This window comes from Perna viridis, chromosome 2 (assembly GCF_037379345.1).
Source record: "Perna viridis isolate PV_CMFRI_1.1 ecotype Kerala chromosome 2, ASM3737934v1, whole genome shotgun sequence".
Classification (NCBI taxonomy): Eukaryota; Metazoa; Mollusca; class Bivalvia; order Mytilida; family Mytilidae; genus Perna; species Perna viridis.
Genome location: NC_142446.1, coordinates 47,721,880 through 47,745,146, shown reverse-complemented (window position 1 = coordinate 47,745,146; position 23,267 = coordinate 47,721,880). Strand labels below are relative to the sequence as shown.

The following is a 23,267-nucleotide window of genomic DNA, read 5'->3' as shown; positions in this document are numbered from 1 at the left end:
ACTGTTTTGTCAATATTGTCTACTCTCATCTAGATCTATGCTCTTTCGCGTTTATGTTTACTTTCAAAATATGTTCGAACTGCAGCTACTATATATGTTTATATTTGATTGTGACCGGTCATTAAATGAAACAGTTGCATATCATGGGTTTGAACACCCAGCCACTGTGGCATAACTGTAGGTCCGTCATAATCTAGAGCCCGGTCGGATACAGAATGTAATCATTTTGGGTTCGTGGGATAATAATGAATTTAGAATCTTATTTAATTACATATGAGTGTTTTTTTTTCATAGATATTTCTAAATAAAAGCAACAAAAATGCAGTTTAACAAGTTGTTTGTTAGAGTCTAGTTGTTTGTTAGAATAAATAAACCGATGAAATTAATAGATAAGAATAAATGCCGATTCATGCCAGAGCAGACACAAAATTAGAACCTAAAATGTTTACATTCTTGTCCAGCCGGGCCTAGGATATTATGATGGACTAAGTTTAAGTTATACGACGCCGCCACTTCCATACTTTTATTTTTGACTTGTCTTGATTATGGATCGGATTAGCGTTCGGTAATTTTGTAGTTACCCTTATTTACCATTAGCATTGTTGCACTTACTAATATTCTAAAACAGGTTTTAAGGTCTAATGCAATTGTGTTCTATCTAAAATTCATATGTACGGAACACTCTTTTTAGTCGCTTCCGACATCATTTTTAAATACCTTTTATGACGGGTCACAGTAATGCTTGCTTGATAGAGATCTAAATACAAGTTTGTGAAAGCTTGTTTTGATACCGATCAATGTAAACAAATCCACGTGGACAACACTAGAAGAAAATGGATAACACAAGGACTGTGACATCTCAAGTAAGTCAGTCCTATCAGGTTTTTTTAAAAAGAAAATCGAGATAGATAAAATGACAATTTATTGCGGTCGTGGTTTTATGCCGAGATATTGATAAGTAATATCTTTGAAAATGTGATGACTCTATTCGCTACTCTGCTCCATCGCGGCATCGGATCAAATTGACACAGGGAAGATAACGTAAACTTATAGAAGGTCTGAAAAATTCCCAACGATGTTAGAACTGTCAAATTTGCGAAGCAAATTTTTGGTCGTTTCCTCCGCGGGACTCGGAACTCGTACCACTGTGACATCTATGGTAACACCGCCTGCACCAAGTCCAGCGCCCTAGACCACTCGGCCAGCTAGGCTATATAAAAATATAACTTCCGCTGGCCGGGTCAGCGAATATATCTATATATAAGCATCTCACAGCAAATGATCGAAGCCACATAAGCGGAAAACTATTGAAACTTTTGTGAATTGTTCATATCTATTGACGTAAGCTCCCTTTCGATTTTTATAAATTTTAGATATTTCGTTACCTTGATTTTTTTCCTTAAAAAAAGGGGGATTTTAAAGTTTTCACACAATAACTCAAAAAACACTTCCACCAACTTTTTTGAAACTTTGGTGAATTGTTCATATCTAGTGACATAAGTTCCCTTTCTATTTTTATAAATTTCAAATTTTTCGTTTCCGTGTTATGAATTTTTATACTTAAAAAAGGGGGATTTTCAAGTTTTCGCACAATAACTCAGAAACACTTTCCTCAACTTTTATGAAAAAAGTATAAAAAAACCCAGAAACGGCCAAGAGAATTTTATTCGTTGAAAAATCGTTTAAAACGGACCATTTTTATGATGATCGACGAATAAATATGAAAGTTTTACGCTTTAAAAAAGCCGGGAACGGCCTAGAAATTTTATTCATTGGAAAATCGTTTAAAACAGACCATTTGTTATGATGATCGACTAATAAATATAAAAGGTACTTGGTAACCTTGTCAGAAAAGTGTGTTAGACAGAAATGTATGGGTGAAAAATTAAGGCAACAAACTTAGTTGAACTTGATAGTGCCAGATTTTTTGTGCATTTTTTTATTTACTTTTTTGGGGGTAGGGTATTTGACAGGGTTCACAGTATTTCTAATAAATCATATAAATTCATTAAAAGCATAAGGACAAGTAAAAAGGGCAACGGGCGTGTCATGCGCTTAAAGCGCAGCTCTTTATTCTACGTTTTATTAACCAAAACGTCTTCTTTTTAAGGTATGACCATTTTATACGATTTAGTTTATAATGACAAAGGACAATCTGCCTTTTATCTTGATCTTCATCAAATTAGCAAAAGATACCCATGATAAACGTGACGACTGATTTCTTCATTGGCAACGTTTCATACTTTAGTTCACGTTGGTTTCCTCCTCGTGTTTAAACCTTCTGTTAAACCAAATATGGCAGTATGAAATATCGGCCAATAATACCGAAGCTTCAAAATAGAGGGACAATCGAGAGACATCAAATCAAAATCCAAGTTGATTTACATGCCCAAAACGTGAAAACAGAGACATGACACGTGTAATTCTGATGATAAATGTTTGTTTTGGAAAAAAGGACTTATGTACTAGTAAGAAAGGACCACCTTTCTTACTAGTACATAAGACCCGTACTCTTAGTCATTACTGATGGAGTCTGTAATATAAATCTAATGATGTAGAAAGGCAAGGTAAATAAATCTATACCATTTATTGCCTATTTAGCTCACCTGGACCAAAGGTCTATGTGAGCTCATGCTAATACTTTGCGTCTGTTGTCCGTAACTTTTCACGTTTCGCTCAACTACACGAAAACCCTTTTTCAAATTATAACCAAACTTGACAGAAATAGTGTATAGAAGAGCTACAAAAGATACATTTTTGTTTCATTTGATCAAAATGTTCGCCAGACTCTGTCTAAGCTTCTGATAGGCGAATTTTCTGAAATCATAGGAACCAGTGCTTTGAAACGGGATAGGGTTGATGGCTTCAGTGCCCTCTACAAACGACTTACTATTTATGTGGCCCAGATGTCTAAGCAGGTGGTTGCTGCCACCCAAAGTCGCCATTGAAACCCTATTATCCTGCTCTCTGTTTTTGTCTAGCCAATAGTGATCGAACTTGGCAAAAATCTTTTACACATGATAAGGTTTTGTGTTCCCTCGATTGAACAAGATAGCGTCATCATCAAAGATCAGCTCAGAAACTATTGGTGCAATGCGCTCTCATAACGATCTGCTTTTTGTGTGGCACAGTATGGTGTATGTAATTATAGGGACCTTTTTAAATGATATTTTTTTTTCTGTGATCAAATAAATGATATATAACAACACAACTCCAGATTCTCCAGGTAAGAAAATTTGGCTGTCTAGAGTCTCGTTTATTTAAATGTATATCTAAGCTTTGGTAATATGACTGAATCTATAGGCCTGTTACCGCCATAAAGTAATATTGAAATAATTTACTTTGATACAGGATACAAAGGAACGGACAGTGGTGTCGGAATTGGCTTCCAATTTGATATTTTTGCTGTTGTGTACTTCTTGAATATAATTTATTGTTGGATCTTTAACGTCCTATGTATTTGGTTCAAATGCTGCTGATGAAAACACGTGTACAGCATGCCGGAATTTGCATGTGGATTCATATGATTGGATTTTGTTTCTTAAAACATTATAATTTTATTCATATATGCATATTTGCTTTAACATAAAACTAATTTAAAGTTGTTGCATTTGCCTTTTGTGTCCTCTTAAATGTTTTTTATAAGCTAAAGTTTTTGCAAATTTTTCACCACATTTCCCACACTTGAATGATCTAGGTTCACCCGAGTGCACGTGCATGTGATTTTTCAATGTCACAGATTGTGAAAAGGCTTTTCCACATAACGTGCACTGATATGGCTTTTCCTTTGTATGGGTTCTTTTATGAACAACATACCCTGTATGATAAGTAAACGTTTTACCACAAACTTCACACGCGTAAGGTCGTTCGCCTGTATGAAGTCGCAAGTGACGCACTAAATGATGTTTTTCGCTAAATTCTTTTAAACAGATATCGCACTTGTATTCTTTTTTCACTGATGGGAAATGACATTTCATATGACGCGGTAAGTGTTGAGGCTGCCCGAATGTTCTGCCACATATTTCACATTCGATTATCTTGCCTTTGTGTAGGGATGGCTCACCCGTGTGTACACGACTGTGTCGATATAAATTAGACCTTTGGGTGAAGGTCATTCCGCAAACTTCGCATTTGAAGGGGCGCTCTCCCGTGTGAACACGTACGTGCTCTATTAAGTCTTTCTTGTATCTTGACTCTTTCCCACAAATATTACAACCAAACTTTGGCGCCGTGTTTTTCAATTGTCCAAAATGTGTCCGTTGATGCCTTCTAAGACTGTATTTTTTCCCGTAAGATCTTCCGCATATATCACAACGGTATTTTGTGTTAGTCTTTGGTCTTGCATCTTCGCTCGATTCCTGTGTACCATGAAGTGTTAAAGAAGCATTTGCGGACGAAGCAGTATAAGTTATTGAAGATTTATTGTCAAAATACACAAGTTTATCATACAACTTCTCATCTGTGCTATCTTTTTCGTCGATTAAAGACTTCTTTTCAAATGAAACTATATTGACTATGTTTTTGTTGCCACTCGATCGTTTAAAATTTCTGATTTGTCTTCTTTTTCGCTTTTTTCTCTTCTTCTTTAATTCTTGTTCATCTTTTCTCAGGGGTCTTAGACTGACAATTCCGACATCAAGTATTCCTGATTTTGCTATAGTTAAAAATACTTCATGTTTTACTCTCTTTAAAAGCATTGCGCATGTGTCAGTCAATTCTTTATCGGTTGCCTCATCCATCATGTCGTAATATTCTGGATCTTGTATGACATAACCATTGTCGTCTTCACTCATCGTTGATTATGATATTTCCTTTATTTGTTCCTGAAATAAAAAAAAATATAACAAGTAACAAAACGAGAATAGGTATGGTGTATATGTCAAAGAGGCAACAATCGCACCGACATGAAAATGTCAGTCCAAGGCCATCCATGGCGAGGAAATCCTCATACTACAGGACATGCTACAGCTGGCCCCAAAGCATCGTTATACACAGGTACAGCAAAAGAGTTGCCCTTATGCACTCAAGTAACGTAAAAAAATTGAAGTTATGGTGAAAACAAAACAAGACATACAGAGGCCAAAAATTTCTGACTTGGGATAGGCGCAAAAAATGCGACGGGTTTAAAGCACTTTGACGTGATCACAACCCCCCCTTTAAATCTGGCAGCTGTTGAAAAAATAATTACAGAATTAAACACACCTAAAAAATCAGTTCAAAAAGGTCCGAGTCCCTTGTTATTAGGGAAATAAAGACGCTGAATATAGATTACACACATGTACAAACTAAGGACTACTAGCAGTTTATTGACATACCAGCTCCAGATCAGTTTAAACCTGCAAAAAAGTTACGTCCTTACCTTATGTAAAATCAGTCCCAATTCTTCCCATGCGGGGTTGAGAATCGCGGTACATCATAAGACTTACAATAAGACACAACCCATGTCATGCCAAAAACGGCTTTTAAATATAGTGTTTTAATTTCTATGTAAAGACTCTTCGAGCGAATCAATGCTTATACAAAAACAAATGCTACCCTTTACGATGTGACAACAAACTTATAATTATATCCCTTACGAATGAGCCTATTCAACGGTTTAGTTAACTTATTGGGTGAGTATCGAGCTTTCCTTGCTTTGTTTGAAATATTACCGTAAAACAAAGGGTGAGGAATACCCCACGTATTAATCCTTTACAAGTACATTTGTAATGGAGAGTGAGTTCCTTGTATCGTTTGAAAAAAAAATGTGAATGTTTTTACGAGCTTGTTATATCGAAAACTTTGGTGCAGTAATTTCTAGGTTATATAAAGACTCCTTTCGTTAAAATCTGAAACATTTGTTACAAATACGAGCAAATCGAACCAGTTGTGATATGTAAACACCACATGATTGTGATGATGGGACGTCACCATCTAAAAACGGATAGTTGACTTCAGGGAATGAAAAACCATATTTTTTGTCGTAAATGTTAGTATTAAGTTTACTATTATCGATATGAATACTAAGATCAAGAAACGAACATTCTTTGTTATCAATATGACAGTTCTACAGTATATATATCGTTAGAATAAATATGAAGTCATCGTTTTTCAGAGCCAAAATATCGTCCAAATATCTAAAGGTGTTATTAAATATTCTTTCAAATGTTGTTTCGAAAGGCCTTTATTTATTCTAGAAATGAATTGTGATTCGTAACAGTACAGATATAGGTCCGCAATAAGTGGTGCATAATTGGTCCCCATGGGAATTCCAATAACTTGACGATAAACGGTTTCGCCAAAGGTTGTTTTCATTGTTCACAGACGGTTGTTCACAATCAGTATCTGTAAGAATCAGGCAGTAGGTGAAACATTTTATGAAAAAAAAACATCATTTTGATAATATAATTTCACTATTTGCACCATCAGAAGCAAGAAAAACAGACAATATTTTCCAATTCATGCTGGACCATTGAGTTACAATTTCATTGAAATGTACCGAAAATGAATCTTTCAAGGGCAGATAACACTACCAAAAACCTCATTTTTGTAAGATTCTATCGAAAAATTTCTGAGTAAATCCAATGATGCAGAGATCAAATAATGGTCTTTTCAAATACATCAAGCACCCTTGAGTGATATTTTATTGTCAGATCGGTGGGGTTTTGACATGCACGTTTCTGATTTTTCCATTTTGTCCGATTCTTACTTAACACCTATGATTGTTGTACACCTGAACATCGCCTTGGTTATTGACCAAGGCCATGGACAGAAGTCTTAGGTAATCTCAGTCGAATTGGCAATTCAACGTATTGCACACGTTTTTTCCGAACGTGTAAAACTGATAGAAGAAAAGCAACATACAAATCAAAATTAACACAATAAAAGAAAAACAGATGAACAATGTGAGCAGTATAACATTCTAGAAATAAAAATGAGATTTACGACATGACAATGGTTATGAGTAAACAACGCTCGAGTCCGCTTTTGTCCAGTCATTATGTCGCAGGAGTCATATGCAAAAACATACGTAATTATCAAGACAATACATAATTTAATGTAGAACAAAATGTTCAAATTACCTTGAAATATTTTCCAAATTGCTTCAGTTTCTCCACCATCTTTTACTATGGCGCAGTATAATGCATCGATCGCTGGTCTAATTATCATAATTTTTTCACCCACTTACCGTTTACTAAGAATCAATACACAGGTGCTTGATAACTTAATTCTTGTGCTAAAACCAACTGTATCAGCTGTTATAACTGTTACTTCAGACATTGATCTCTGTGTTATATTGAAGGGTTGTGATTACGAGTACTCGTGGCAAAACTTCAATTATATTTTGACAACGCTTGGTATAATCTTAGCGTCTAATTAAACTCTATTATAAAATCAGACCTGTTTATTTGATTATATTGAATCTTCGTTGCCATGGAAGTGGTTAATCGTCTGATAATAATTGGTTAATTTCTTTTGTTAATATTTTATATTGTATTTATAGATTCGAATAAGTCTTAAGATAAACATATACAACTTCATTGTTCACCAATCGATTTTTATACGCCCGTCTTTAAAGACGGATCGTAAATTGTGGTATATCAGAGTCCGTCCGTCTGTTGTTCGAACTTGGCACTATTACTAAAAATTGCTGCTAACAATTTTTGTGAAACTTACGTGAATCATAAAAGTTGAAAATTTGAATATTACTATTTAGATTTATGGGGGAATTTCACAATTTTCAAACTATAATTATCTCAATATTTGGTTGCACATATTTTCCCGTAACTATGGTGAATTGTTTCTTTTATGTGTGAGCTCCCTTTCGATTTTTCATAATTTTCTGATTTTTTATTTTTTATTGATAAAGAAGCGAGGGTCCATATTTGCGCAGCCTCGTGCAGGTCCGGGTGTTAAAAGAATAGGCCTGCAGCAGCGCTAAGCTTGTCGTAAAAGGGGACTAAATAGTGCTCAGAACCCTAGCCGGGGGCTAGGGCGCTTTGCCCACAGAGCAACTGGAATGTGTGCCCCAGGTGGTGGAATGGGGTACCCCTGGCGTGTTACATGCTGGGGTTGTCAGGCTATAATACGGAAAACCTGACCGCAAACCATAGTGGTGCACCGTTTTGGGAAAGATGCCACGTTCCTCGCACGTTAAAGAACCCTACTATGGTATTCTCCCGGAGTAGGAACCATAGGGCTCCGCCACAGGAGGCTAAATTGCCCGACCCTATCCTTCTCTCCATATTTCCAGTGGCAATCAAAATTTGTCGACCCATTATCCTTGTGTCCCATCCCTTTTTCATTTCATCATCATTTCATGTTCATTTTATCATCTATTTCATGTTCATCGTCTGAATATAGCTGAAATATTGCTGCTCGGACGTTAAACCCCAACAAGCATACAAATCAACATATTTGCGCAATAACTTGAAAATGGTGCAAGCAGTTTTCATAAAACTTTTCCATGAGTGAAGCTACCTATTGATTTTACATGTTTGAGTAATGAGATTTTATTCATACAAATATTGGACAATTTACCGTTTTCGGGCTATAACTAGAAAATTCTTCCACCAAATGTCACGACATTGTGATTATTTATTTCTTTTGGGGTGTATGAAAGGCACTTTGTCCGCCTGTCTGTTTGTTTGAACATGTTTTCTGAATGAGTATTAAGTTATTTGAGTCAGACTGTTAGTCAAAATATTATCCTGTCTTGTACATTCAATTACAAACAGAATTGAGAGCTGTTCAGTTCGACCACTGCGGGCGTATCTAGCTACGCTCCACGGAGCATTTCATTATTCTCATAAACAGAGCCATACATTACGGTTATGTTATATACACCAATGAACACCCGAATTATACGTGTACCGTTACAAATTGTACATTTTCTACTAAAGCGCATTGAGGATATTTGATGTAGTTTATAAATAAGATTCTCGGACTCCTCTGCTTTTATCCATCCATAACATTAATATTTTTTGCCAAATTACTCCCACTTTTCTTTTGATAATTTCATTAAAACAGTTTAAAATGTTATTTGAGAAGTTTTTATGGATTCCTTGTTATTCTTCTGTGTTTTTAATGAATAAAACATATTAAAACAAAACCTACGAAAAATCAAGAGAAGTCATTTCAAATGCTTATATCTTGAAAATGAGCACACTAACCCGTCAGTCCTTGTTATAACCACCCCCAGCAGACGGGAGTTTGGGCTGAGGGGATTTATAGGTTTCACCCTGTCTGTCTGATGTCTCGTTTTGTTGGATGTGTTATAACCACACGGAGATGTGCATACTATCATGAATTTATGTTTGGACAACAGTTGTAGAAATGATGGCGTTTTTCAGCGAAACTTAGCCTCATGTGTTGTCCGCAACTCCTCCTCAACGCTTTGCAGGATTGTTATGAAACTTGATGCGTTGATGCGGTGATAGATTGCCATATTGGGACGTGAATATTGTCAGGAATTTATATTTTGGTTAAAATTTTAGAGGTGACGGCTGTTTGAATTAGGCATTTCTTTTTTTTAGCAAAATGTGGTCTGATGCGATGTCCGCAACTCCTGCCTAACGACTCGCAGGATTATAATGAAACACAATGGAGTATTTGATATTTGAATGTGCATATTGTTGGGAATTTATGAATGGGAAAACATTGTAGAAATGACGCTGTTAGACTTGGGCATTTTTCAGAAAAAAAACTTTGTTTCATGTGTTATTTGCAGCTCCTCCTCAACAACTTGCAGGATTGTAATGAAACTTAAATTGTTATTAAATTACCTTATTGGGGTGTGCATATTGTCAGGAATTTATGTTTGAAGTAAATTTGCAGTTATATTCTGTCATTGTGTTGTCAACAACAATAAAAATAGTATTTATTGCGGTTTTGGAGTTTGTTGTTTTAGAAATGGCAGCAAAGTTGTGTTTCGAAAATGCTTAGTTTATCCCCCATAATCATTGTGTCCAATATGAATCGTATGTCCACATTGGCCCTCAAATGTACAGGGTTCAACAGGATGCGGGGGTATTAGTCCTATTAGAGGAAATGTCTAGTTAATCTTAAACATCCCGAAAAAAAAACGACTATTAAAAATTATAACTAAGCTCAAAGCTAACTTAATAAAGCTTGTTTTCAATGCCACAACACGCAAGTTTGTTGGATTATTCCGATGTAATAACTTTACAGTATATATGGCATAAAAAGTCTACAGAAAATGCAGCTTCGTGATATTATAGAATCTCTTCGTTTGTTGCGTTTTTAGCGTCTTTCGCTACAAAAGTGCATTAAGTACTATATATCTTTTTTTGTTTGTTGATCCATATAATGCATTTATTTATGAATATCGATTTGATTTTCAGATAGACGAGGTAGAATGTAGGATTGCTGAATATGAAAAGAATCTTGGAGAAATAGAGAAATCCCTCAGATTAGAAGATCTGTCAAATTTTAAAAGGTTGGAAACATTATTACGATAGAAATTATTTAACTCAAGCCATACTTTGCTTGATTATTACATTTTCTCTAGGGGGATGGGTGGCACTTCCTATATATAAGGAATAGGACGTGCCGCTGGAATAGGTACCATTTTCCAACTTACAAATATGTGAAAAGTTAGGATTATAAACGAACATAATTATATTTTTAGTCAACAAATATATATTATAAATGAATAAATATATGATTAGGGTGGGGTTACAAAATTCCAGCTGAACGTCTCAACATGATATGTTATACATCTTTATTCCGGTACTTATTCAGGGGGAGACTTGACGTACGCCCTCAAAATTGGGAAAAGGTATTTTTTTTGCATGAAACCTTGATTTTTCACGAATTCTATCCCCAGATTTTCTTACCTAGCTTCGATCAGCTTTAACTATATTCACGTCCCCTAACATGAAATCCTGAACCCAATCCTGATTTCAATATATCATTTAGCTTTACTCCGTTACAGACAAGAACTATTAGAAAACCAGAAAAGATTACAAAAGGATATAGCACTACAAGGTTAGTATAGTATAAGTGAAAGTAATTTATTTACTTATTTTCTCAGATTTTGTTTTACATGTTTATGATTACCGTTAATTTTTAGCTTACCTGGCCAAAGGCCACGTGAGCTATTGCCATCACTTGGCGTCCGTCGTCGTCGTCTGTCGTAGTCGTCCATCGTCGTCGTTAACGATTGTACAAAACTCTTCTTCTCTGAAAGTACTTGACTGATTAGAACCAACCTTGGTATAAATGTTCCTTGGGGTATCCTGCATAGAATTGATGTGGGGATTTTTGGTTCGTCGAAAAACATTGCCGTATTTACTAAAAATAGAACATAGGAGTCAGACAGTAGTATTCACATTTATCTCCAAAACCGTTAGGTTTAGCTAAATTCTGACGGGATAAAAATGTTAAGCATGATGAGATTTATCTCTAGTCAAATTTTGGTTTTAATCCGTGTAGCCATGTTGGAGTTATTGCCCTTTTACAACGATTTTGCTATTTTTAATGTTATTTCTTTTAAAAATCTTCTCCTCAGACACTACTTGACCAATTGAAACAAAACTTGGTAGGAATGTTCCTTGTGATATCCTGCATATAACTGGTGTGGGGATTTTTGATCCATCAAAAAACATGGCCACCATTACTAAAAATAGGTCTTAGGGGTCAGACAGTAGTTTTTCGCATATATATCTCCAAAACCGTTAGGTTTAGCCAATCTCTTTCAATTGCTGAAATGACCCTTATTATAAGGCCTTCAAAGGTCTTCAGGGATCAAAGTTGTCAGGTGACTCCTTGTAAGAGTTATTGCCCTTGAAAGATGATTTTTTTAAGTTTTCAGCCAATATCTTGAAACCTATAATAGATAGAAAGAAACTTTCAATTTCTGAAATGATCCTTATGATAAGTACTACCAAAGTATTCTTGAGTCAAAATTGTTGGACATCTCTTTGTTAAATTTATTACCCTTGAAAGATAAACTTCAACCAGGTGAGCAATTGAGGCTCCTGGGAGCGTCTTGTTTGCATACATATGTAAAAGCTTAGATCGAGGGGGAACCATGTAGAAAAGATCATTTCTTCTGTGGCACATTTAGATCGACTATGCTGTCAGAGTGCCAAAATTTCCTATATAAATATAAAAACATTAAGTTCCTAAGCATCCTATCAGGCGCCATTTAGACCGAGTATGCTGTTAGAGTGCAAAAAATTCTATATATGAATAGAAACATTAAGTTCCTAAGCTTCCTATCAGGCGCCATTTAGACCGAGTATGCTGTTAGTGTCAAAATTTCCTGTACAAAAATAAAAACATTTTGTTCCTAAGCGTTCAATCAGGCGTCATTTAGACCGAGTATGATGTTAGAGTGCAAAAAATTCTATATATGAATAGAAACATTAAGTTCCTAAGCTTCCTATCAGGCGCCATTTAGACCGAGTATGCTGTTAGTGTCAAAATTTCCTGTACAAAAATAAAAACATTTTGTTCCTAAGCGTTCAATCAGGCGTCATTTAGACCGAGTATGATGTTAGAGTGCAAAAAATTCTATATATGAATAGAAACATTAAGTTCCTAAGCTTCCTATCAGGCGCCATTTAGACCGAGTATGCTGTTAGTGTCAAAATTTCCTGTACAAAAATAAAAACATTTTGTTCCTAAGCGTTCAATCAGGCGTCATTTAGACCGAGTATGATGTTAGAGTGCAAAAATTTCTATATATAAATAAAAACATTAAGTTCCCAAGCTTTCTTACAGGCGCCAAAACTCGCAAAAATCTGTCCTTGTTCTGCCATTAATAGACAAAGTTTTGATTTTACAGATGCCAGTCTGAAGCAACTTAGGAAAGAAAATTGGAAGAACATGTTGCTATCAGTTTTAGTCATGGTTTTGGTGTACCTGGTCTATCATTCAATATGGGCACCATAAATTGAGGGAGATTTATTAATTCATTTGTTGATCGTATTTCAATTCACAAGTTAACTATCCATATATGTATTTAGAAATGGCAGAATAAAAATATTATATTTGTTAAAGCTACATTTGACTACAGAAGAGAGGAAGTAATTTAAGAAAAAATGTGTGCATGTAGATTTTCATACATCCCTCAGAGACGGGTAATAACATGGTAAACACGTGCTCGTCCGTCCGTTCGTCTGAAGCATCGTAACATGAGAACGCATTCTTCAGTTAATTTACGAGATTGTTTGTTATGATTGTCTAATGATCTGCATACCTTTTTGAGATAACATAATATTCCGTTTTAGAGTTTGAATTAAAAAAGGGGGAGGATCATGATCCGCCATATCTTGAAAAATCACTTCAAACTTTACACACTTGCTTTTTTTTCATATTGTTTGAAGTTACTTTTTGGTGAAATCTCGGTTGTTCGCGTCTTAGGTATTGAATATTAACACTCTTTATGAACAAAATGCATTTTTTTTATGTGGCAAAAAAAAAGAAGAGTGCCTTTGAAACGCTTATATTAATTACTACAAACGTTTTGTTTGTGAGTTATTGAACTTAAACACTTTCTAAAAAGGATTTGTTTTGCATATCGTATTATATTCAGTATATTCTTTATTTGAATTGCTACAAACTTTTAGAGTTGTTAGTTATGATACTCATAAGGTCTATATACATTTTAAGAACATCCTGCTTTTGTTCACAAATTACGACAGTTATGTGCAGTTCGTTTCGACGAGGGCACGTGAAAATAATTTGCTCATGGCGCAGAGCTGGTTATTGGAAAAAAATCTTTGGGGCGTCCACCCTAGCTCAGGAGGAAATTGGTCTATGTTTTTTTTTCAATTTGCCTATTTATCATTGAGTCATATTAAGACGGTCAGTTTTTATTTTCAATTGTAATGTAGTTAATAAATTATGTGAAGTTAATTGTTAAGTGTTATGTGTATGGATGTTAAAGTATGTATATTTGTACACTTGTTCACTGGCCCGTAAAAATTGTTAAAGTGTTGCAGTTCACCCTCGAAATTATAAATCAGTGACAAATTTGACTAACCCATTTCCGACCCTTAACAGTGGATTATTCATCGTAAACAGAACAAATTAATTTCCGGAATTGTTTTAAAATGTTGGAAAGGAAGTAAAGGTATGACTATATTCTTTGTGAAAAATGTCACTTTATTTCAGTTGTGTGGTTTTTTCCACTACTTTAACTCTATAAGAAGTCGTAACATTCACTATATGTATTCTTGAATCATCTTTAGTGTGTGGAGATATGCATTTTTCTTTATTTTTACCACTTAATCTAAGAAGCAACAACTATTATTATTTGAACATCTAATTTCAAAATGGACGAAGATGAGTTCGTGGACAAATGGAATAGCCAATTGAGTAACCATCTCATAGGTAATAATGTTGTTTTGGTGTTATATATCATAATTGGTGTGTTTGGAAATGTTTTAGTAATTTTTATTTACAATTACAAACTTTCTAAAAAAAAAGATGACCGATACTTTATACCGATACTCGCTGCGAATGATCTTGTGGCTTGTATTGTAGGAGCGTCGTATGCACTCTCCTTAAATTTATTACCAGTGAAGTTCACGAATGACATTTTATGTAAAGTTTTGTGGTATTTCAGCGAATCAACAACAATATCATCTGGATTTCTGCTGATAGTAATTGCCGTGCAGCGATATCTCAAAGTTTGTAAACCATTAAGAACGTTCACTTTAAGATGGAAGCAAATTGCAATAGTCTTGTGTTTGCTTGTGTCCTCGATATTTGCTATTCCGACTCTATTCTTTTATGGGGAACTCACATTCCCACACCCTGTAAATATTACTATAATTGGATCTAGGTGTGGACAACTAGAAAGCGATGATCCGATATTCCGAGCATTCGTCATCTCGTATACAGTACTAGAATTCCTTATTGCAGTTATCGGGTGCATATCTTTCACAGTTTTATACGCATTAATAGGAAAACAGATCTACAAGAAATTCATAATATTCAAGAGAACATTGACAATGAGGCGCCGTCCTATTCACAAGAAGAATACTAAGTCTGAATCCACGACTGATAACGGCAAAAATCGACATTCAGTAGACTCATTAGACATTGATATCGATATTTCGTCAGTTGGCGATAGCAAAGAGAGTATCGTTGACGGAGAGAACAAACCAGCTAAGCGGAAGAAGCGACGATCTTTGGACCTTCTTCAGGACAATGTATCTGCTTTAAAAGCACACTTTCATGCTCACCGTTACACATACATGTTCATGGCTATAACGTTATTTTTTGCGATTTCTTTTACACCAAGGATAACTTTAATGGTGATAGAATCAGCTAATCCTGATTTTTGGAAAGGATTGATCGACTATCCCAGAACAATAGCATTATGTTTGTTTTTCTATCGTTTTTACATATTTAATCATATCGTAAATCCATTTGTGTATGGATTTTTTGACACAACTTTTACCTATGAAGTTAAGAAGTTGTTTTGTCAGCAGAAAGATTTACGCGGAAGTGACAGCGAACTGTGATTGCCTTTATATCAAGTGCTATAATATTAATGCCATTGATACATTTATATTTTCCTTTCCCGATGTAGATAGGGTTTGGTTATACTAAATTGGCTTAAAATGCTTTAATTGCCTGAATGAGTCATAAATTTTACTTATTGTTGTATTTGTAAGTAAATTTCAAACCATTTTCTGACTGTTGTATGTTGACGATCATTACAGATGACAGTTTTTGTAATACAGTACATTACTTGATAAGCCCGTTGAAATTTGTTTTCACTTACACCCATTCATGATGGGTACGGTCATACTTAGAATAATCAACAGTTAAACTCGATTGATGTTTGAAAAAAAAATGACTTGCTCAAATAAGGAAATTAAATCACCTATATATATGACCCTAAAAGACGGTCGGCATTGATGTGATATTACGTCGTTATTAGGTTCTACGGGCGGATTCAGACACTTTAAAAAGGAGAGGTGCCAACCGGGGTTCCTCAGAAAAAAGGGGTGCTAGGACATTATTTACCATTTTCAGTCAATTTTACACATGAAAGACAACTTTTCCAATAAAAAGGAGGGGTGCCAACCCCTATACCCCTTGATCCGCCACTGGGTTCGTGCTGGTAAATAATTTATATGAAATGTAGGAGATTTAAGCATGACACTTAACATCAACATAAACCATCTAAAACAAATTTTTAATTATTTAAAAAAAAGTGTGGACATAGACTGGTATTGCCCGAAGGGCAAGTATGGACGCAGACTGGTATTTGCCCGGAGAGCAAATTTGAATATACATACGTTTTGTCTTGAATGTTTTTGCATCGTGTAGAAAACTGCGTTTACAGATATCAATAACTGAATTATACACATGATGATAAATATCCATTAACATATGTAACTTAATATCTACTGATTTCAATAAATGGCGAACAAATTCCACAATGGCTTGCCATAACCATAAGACAAGTCAATACATATTACAATGCTTCTTTCTTGAGTGTGTACTTGCGTAATTGTGTTGAACTTGCTATGTCATGTTAAGGGTTCACCATTTCACCTAATGTAGGTTAGCTTGGTAAAATTTGTTCCTCCAATTCTGGACTCTCAGGTTTTTTTTTAGATTACCAGACAGAAACCAACAATGTGGTATCTGTCAGTTACATGGATGGCCCTAATTTTAAAATGGTTGGGCCATGAGCTCCAAATTAGATACACGTAGGAGCCTTCCTGTAGTAGTTAGTAAAATCATATCAAAATTTCATAACAATTGATCAACCATAACTATAAAGTAATCGCACGAAAACCAAGTGAATATGGACGACGACGACACTGTCAGCACCATACCAATATACATGTACGATCGCAATTTTATCCGGTGACACTATTTTGTTAAATATATACATATGTACAGGCAGATTCGGGGTTTGGACATATTCCATTTTCAATTCCGTAAAAAGCCTGTCAATTACTCTTCCTTAGGACCAACTTAGTAGTGTGTAATTTGCTAAGAATTTACATCTATAAGGTCTTTGTTTTTACTTTAGTCCTAGTGAAACAGTTCTATAGCAAAAGTGCATAATGGAAAATTTTCTCATTTACAGTCATGTACTCAACATTCTTATGAAACAAAACAACAATCTAGGCTAAATCCATCGATACTGGTTCACAGTTAGCACTTCAAAATCTATATTTTAATTTAATCCTGTATCAAACAATTTTATCAAATTCTAAATAACTATATACATTTGTAGCCTGAAAAATGTTTCCTTGGACAATCTAAGTGCTGATGCACCGAGTCAAGGAAGACTTCAAAGTAATTAAAAATATTCATGTAACCAAATTGTAAGCTAAATAACCAAATCAAAACTTAGTCCTTTTAAAGAAAAACCATTTGTTTAAACACAGTGTATATTGATCCAGTCCGTTTATCAATATATATTTGGACCTTCTTTTGTATTATTGCTTTTGGTATTCCTGGCTGTACAGTACATTGATGTCCTTAAATTCCCTAACACTTAAATCAGGAAATGTGCTCACTTTGACGTAGATTTTTTTTTCTACATGATTGTTTCACAAATATGTATAAGATTACAATACAAGTAACTCTTATGTTTTACAAATATATAAGTGCTCCAAAATCAGGCTTAGTGTTGTTACAGTTTTTTTTATTAAGAGATGTTGACATATACATTTACAGCTGCTTCATGCTACACATACATGTACCAGCACTTGAGAATCATGAACTATGTTTCATGCTGAAATAGTGTCCCAGCACAGAAGTTATCTGTTTTACTTTCTTCTCACTTCATCTAGTGAAACTTCCAAGTGATAAACACTGAAAAGAAATCAAGGAAAAAAATCATAAGAGTGTCTGATATATGCAAAATGTTACAATGTAAATTCATGAAAATATATATGTGTTTTAACCATATGATACGGAGAAACCTCCTCTTGTTAGGAAATATTGTAACATGTTACATAATTTTGTGCAATATTTCTGTAATTCATCGCTATGTCCTACATTAAAAAATGTTAATATAGTATATATGTACTATATTTCAGTGTTCTTAGGTTTTATTCTTATAATATCTCTATTAGCTGTATTAATTAAGAAAAAATAAATATTTCTTTTTCTAAAATAATTCAAATTTATCTGAAATAACATAACAAACTTTATAAAAATGTACAGCATACATGTATCTCATGAGCACATCTGTGTTTCAATAACTATTAATAACAGGTAACATAAGTATGAGTAGAACACATTACTTTTCACCTGTCATTGTTAAAACAACATCCCCTCATAATCAGATAGGTCATAAAAAGTGGTTTGAAGTGATAAGTTTAAAACAATAAATTAAAGTCATTTCATTTACCAGACAAAAACCTAAATACAGAAAATGGAAAGCTTGTTAAGGATATTGCTTTAGGGCTTCTTCCATGTATGATTTTAGCTACCTGTTGATTTATAATGATGTTTGGACCCCCATTTCAAAATCTCTGGATCAATCCCTGAATGTTGATTTATCTATGAGCAATTAATGTCACATTGTAAAGTAGAAAACAAAGCAGATACATGTATTACTATATTACAAATATCATAATTTCATGTATGAAATCTTTAATTGATACTGTACTGCATATGCCAGTAACCATAGTTTGAGAATATGCACAAGTATTTTTCAGTGTAAATTTCTTGTTCACAGACATACAATTGTAAACTGCAAATTTTGCTGAGAAATATGACAACTGTTCTACACTAGCAATAACAACAGTATAACTATCACCAAATTTTAAATAACTGTGTACATACAAAGTATATGAATAAATAATGTATTCCTTTAACACTTACCTAGTACATGGTACGTGTTCATTGTAAGAATGTCCATGAAAATCTGCTCTTAGAAAAGGTCTACTTTTGGTAGCTTTAATATCCAACACATTTTCAATGCACTTTTATGGACATAGAATTTCTAACATAATTGACTGTGTCTTTTGTGTGTCATGAAAATCCGGTTTCTTCTTTATGATCTGCATTCTAAATAAATGTATCTGGTATATCTTGACAATGTATTAAAAAAGAACCATATTGATAATCAGTTACGACTTACATGGATATAATACACATGTACATTGTATTACTATTTCTTTAAATTCCATACTGAATAGTACATGCCTAAATCTGTATCCCATGCAATATCAAAGGGGCACCCCTATATCAACTCGAGGGCCACTGGCCCACGGGGTGATATAGGTCGAGGGTTGATACCGCATATCAAGCAGATGTTTGCATGTCATGTTCATTCTTTCTTGTATTTTATCAATACAAAATGTACTTCAATTGTGTTCTGTGCAAGGTGTGATATATGGTATGCAATATATGTCTAGGGGTGTGATATAGAGTATGCCATGTAGGTCTATGGGTATGATTTAGAGAATGCGATATAGATCCACTGGTGTGCTATACAGTATGCAATATAGATCTAGTGTGTGATATATATATATATATATATATATATATATATATATATATATATATATATATATATATATATATATATATAGGTGTGATATAGGGTATGCAATATAGGTCTGTGGGTGTGATTTGTATGGTACTTGAAATGGGTTTAGGGGTGTGATATACAATATGTGATATAGGTCTAGGGGGTGTGATATACAGAAGGCAATAAAGGTCTGGGGGTGTGTAATACAGTATGAGATATGTCAACGGGTGTGATATACGGTATGCAATATAGGTCTATGGGTGTGATATAGGGTATGCGATAAAGGTCTAGGATTGGTGTGGAAGTTTGGATTTTAGGAACATGTACAAGTGCCCATCATGTATGTGTAATGTCATGGCTCCTGTGTCCACTCGCGTCCCAAGGACATTACTTTATTTCACTGGATACCCTCCTTTTTGATAGTTCAAGATTACCTACTGAATGTGATGAATATGCCACATGACCTCCTTTCATCCTTACTGTTGAAACAAGGACATTGTTTATGTCTCTGCTTTGAAATCATAATAGTTTATGACCAAATTATATAGATATTATTGTAAACGTTTCACAACGTGCGGCTACTTCAAAAATGCGAACGAGCTCCCATTATCTCGTGGTAGAAAAGGTCGACATAACCCGAGGAGTTTTATTTTAGTAGTCATAAGTGGAAATATCTACTCTGGTTACGAAATTTGGTTATCGACGATCTCTAAGTCAAGTTCAGTCTATAAATAGACTTCCTTGACAAAAACTGTGTACTACAGTACTTGTTTTGCAGCTGTATAAAATATATCTAGAGGCACTGCCAGTATCATTTGGTTTCACAACCAACATAACGTGTATTTACATTCAGCACTTCACAACACTGTCATTACCTTTCTTTAGAATCTCCATTTCATTAAATCCTGTAAATCTTCTTCACAATTTAACAAAACTTAGTTATTTTTACGTGTGTAGTATTAACGTCTTGATACTTCATAAAACCCTCATCCTTTGAACAGTGAATCGAATTCATCCTTGCATGCATTTGTCCATCTGCAAATACAACAAAAATAGTGGACATTTATTTTTAATACTTTACAAAAATTATCATAAATGTTGTTTTATTTCAATTGCCTGCATTTGTTAATTGAGTGTATGCTATTATTAGTACCAATATAATCATACAGTAAATATGTGTAATTCAAAATCAATGTCTATTTATTATTCTAACGAAAATATCATCTGACATCACTATGGTTATAAAACATTTTTTAAAAAGAAGATTGCATGTACAATGTATTTTAACTTACATGCACATATGTGTACAATATCAATAAAATGGGCTCAGAAAAGGAGATTATTACAACCTCAATTCTATTTCCTAAACTATTTCTCCACTTAATATGCTAAAGCTCAAATGTTGAAAATCAAATTTTAACATTCCCAATGGAGAAATTATACTTGAGGGAGAATCAATACCTGCACACATAAACAGAAACCTGAAAAATAATCAACAGGTTTTTCAAGTTAAGATTTTGTTCGTGTTTATACATGTATTTTTAAAAAGTGTTTTGATTTCAAAAACCAGTTAACCCTTTATGTACTTTTGTACATGTATAAAACATACTTGATTTAACAAATGTAGATTGACGGGCCCGTCTTACTTGTACAGTTCAGGTTACAGACCACCAATTGCATCATCAATTTGGAATGTATCGTACGCAAAAAAAGACCTACGCCAAGGTACAAAATAGTCCCTTCAGCATGCCATTTTAAAAAAAAGTTGACAATATTTTGAAATGGATGAACTGTTTTCAAAAAGGGATTTTTATTCTGATAATTTTGAGCCCAAAGTATGCTGCCTCAAACTTAAATAAACTAATTTGGTGGAACTATAAATAAAAAATGGTCTTAATAGGGAATTTTTAGGATTCCCCAGGCTATTTTTAGGGTAGATGAATTCCAAGTGTCAATGCTGCACTGCAAGTAGTAAACCTCCTGAAAATTAGCAAATTAACATAGAGAGTAATGGGAATCTGAATTAGTGGTTTGTAGCCTTCATAAACTATTTACACATAATAACATGCACATATAGTCATTATGTGATAGTTTTCTATAAATCGGAAATTAAACAAAAAAAAATGTAAGTAAACTTTAAGTATTTCATACGGTAAACATCTTAAAAAAGAGTAATATGTACATATACAATGTATGAAGATGACTAAAATTATATTTTGATGTACACGTATAAACTGTACTTTACTGGCACGAAGTCATAAACCAAAAAAAAAATGGTTAAATTAAAAATAAAAAAAAAAGAGTTGTCAGTACATGCAGTCTGATAGTAAAACTAAAAATCGTTTGAGCTCCTCGGGAATGTACTTACATGTACACTATACTTTTACGTGTACATACCCTCTATTATAATGTAGTCCAGCGTCCACGAAAATTCGCGTTACAGGAATGGGCAGCTAATGGGACTACCCCAACTTAACAGATTCCTCAATGCCACGTGCTTTGCAACAAAACGTCAAAAAGTTCATAGACATGATATACGCGTACGTACGTGTATGGAACAAAAACTATTAAAAGATATGTAAAATGAAAGTCCTATTTAACCTTGGACCCAAAGTTTTTCCTTCAGTAAAATGTTAAGAAATGTGGACCATATTCAACTTGTGTTGAAAAACAATTTGAAAAATAAAATCGATTTCAGATTTTTTTGAAAACCCCAATCCCATACCTCATATTATTTGTATATATGACTACTCCTACAACTAAGTCAGAAAATATAGCTTTCCAGACAATCTCTAGCACTGCTGGAGTAATATATAGACCATCCATTTAGTCCTAAAAAATGTTATGTTTCCGATCACTCTACCGACCCTCCTTCTGACCCCTATCCAAAAGTTTTTTTTTATTTTGATTTTGAAAATAAAACAATTAAAAAGTCTGCCGACTGCTTTTCAGAAAAAAAAGAAGAAAATAAAGCCAAAAATTTTTTTCTACCCTGGATGGAAGAACAAAGAGTTAGAAGTACTGGTTGTTTATTTTTAGAATCGACTGTAAACTCACATGACTGGAGTGTGCTTTTAGCCGCGGATAATCCTTTTGGGATTCGGCGCTTGAGATATGTTTTGTTTTATTTTGACCGACACCGGCCGTGGACTAAGTCTATTACATGTTTAGTCTTTGCGGATTTGATTGTATTCTGATTTGCTGTCACTATATTTTATGTTTTATTTCAAAATTTAAATAAAAATAAAAATAAATTCTTACCTATCGCCCCTAAAAAATGTTAGAATGGTTTTCGGAAACTACATTATTTTTTCGGCCTTGGAGATTTCTCAACAATTGACTGGCATGCACCAATAAGTTGACCTACCTATCTGTCTTACATGCACTGGAAAGTGTTGACTTGATCCCCAAAAAAAGTATTTTGCTAGGTCAAAGATTCAGCAAATGCTTTAAGCTGTACAGCGTGTAGATCACAAATTGGATCATAGGTCACGGATCGACATTAAATCACGTGATATTGCCTTTGATTAATTTAATGAATGAACGTGGTGACGTGATAATTAATTATCCCAAATATACCATGACCCATATTCACGGGTATGACTATGCCCGTGGAGTGTGTAAACGCTTACATGCTTTACACCAGCCGTTAGAGGCCCTAAAGCTTTAAGAAACCACCAGTCCGTCGTTTATTACAAATACATGAAAGCAAACCGCGGGTCTAACAGTATTGAGTAAATATATTAGCACTTCTTGGCCAATTGGAACCAAACTCGGTATGAATGTTCCTTGGGGT

The 23,267-nt window shown here is 34.3% G+C and overlaps 3 protein-coding genes across 10 annotated transcripts in view; 2 read left to right on the top strand and 1 right to left on the bottom strand.

Moving 5' to 3' along the window:
• The first annotated feature begins 734 nt into the window (after window positions 1–734).
• LOC148625453 (uncharacterized) lies at window positions 735–13,007 on the top strand. The gene is made up of 4 exons (XM_088569005.1): window positions 735–863; window positions 10,344–10,438; window positions 10,937–10,989; window positions 12,794–13,007. Exons 1-4 carry the CDS (start codon window positions 834–836, stop codon window positions 12,898–12,900), a joined length of 285 nt encoding a protein of 94 aa, XP_088425131.1. The 5' UTR covers window positions 735–833; the 3' UTR covers window positions 12,901–13,007.
• LOC148625451 (uncharacterized) overlaps window positions 3,363–23,267 on the bottom strand; it is a 31,918-nt gene continuing 12,013 nt past the window's right edge. For 2 of the 8 annotated variants that reach the window (XR_015919923.1, XR_015919924.1), the window contains exon 2: window positions 19,905–20,506. Coding sequence is in view for 6 of the 8 variants with exons in the window: in XM_088569001.1 (XP_088425127.1) it covers window positions 3,597–4,793 (1,197 nt within the window). In the remaining 2 variants the exon portion in view is untranslated. The other 6 variants (XM_088569001.1, XM_088569000.1, XM_088568998.1 and 3 more) reach the window with 6 other exon arrangements.
• LOC148625452 (cholecystokinin receptor type A-like) lies at window positions 14,286–15,719 on the top strand. The gene has a single exon (XM_088568996.1). It carries the CDS (start codon window positions 14,286–14,288, stop codon window positions 15,480–15,482), a length of 1,197 nt encoding a protein of 398 aa, XP_088425122.1. The 3' UTR covers window positions 15,483–15,719.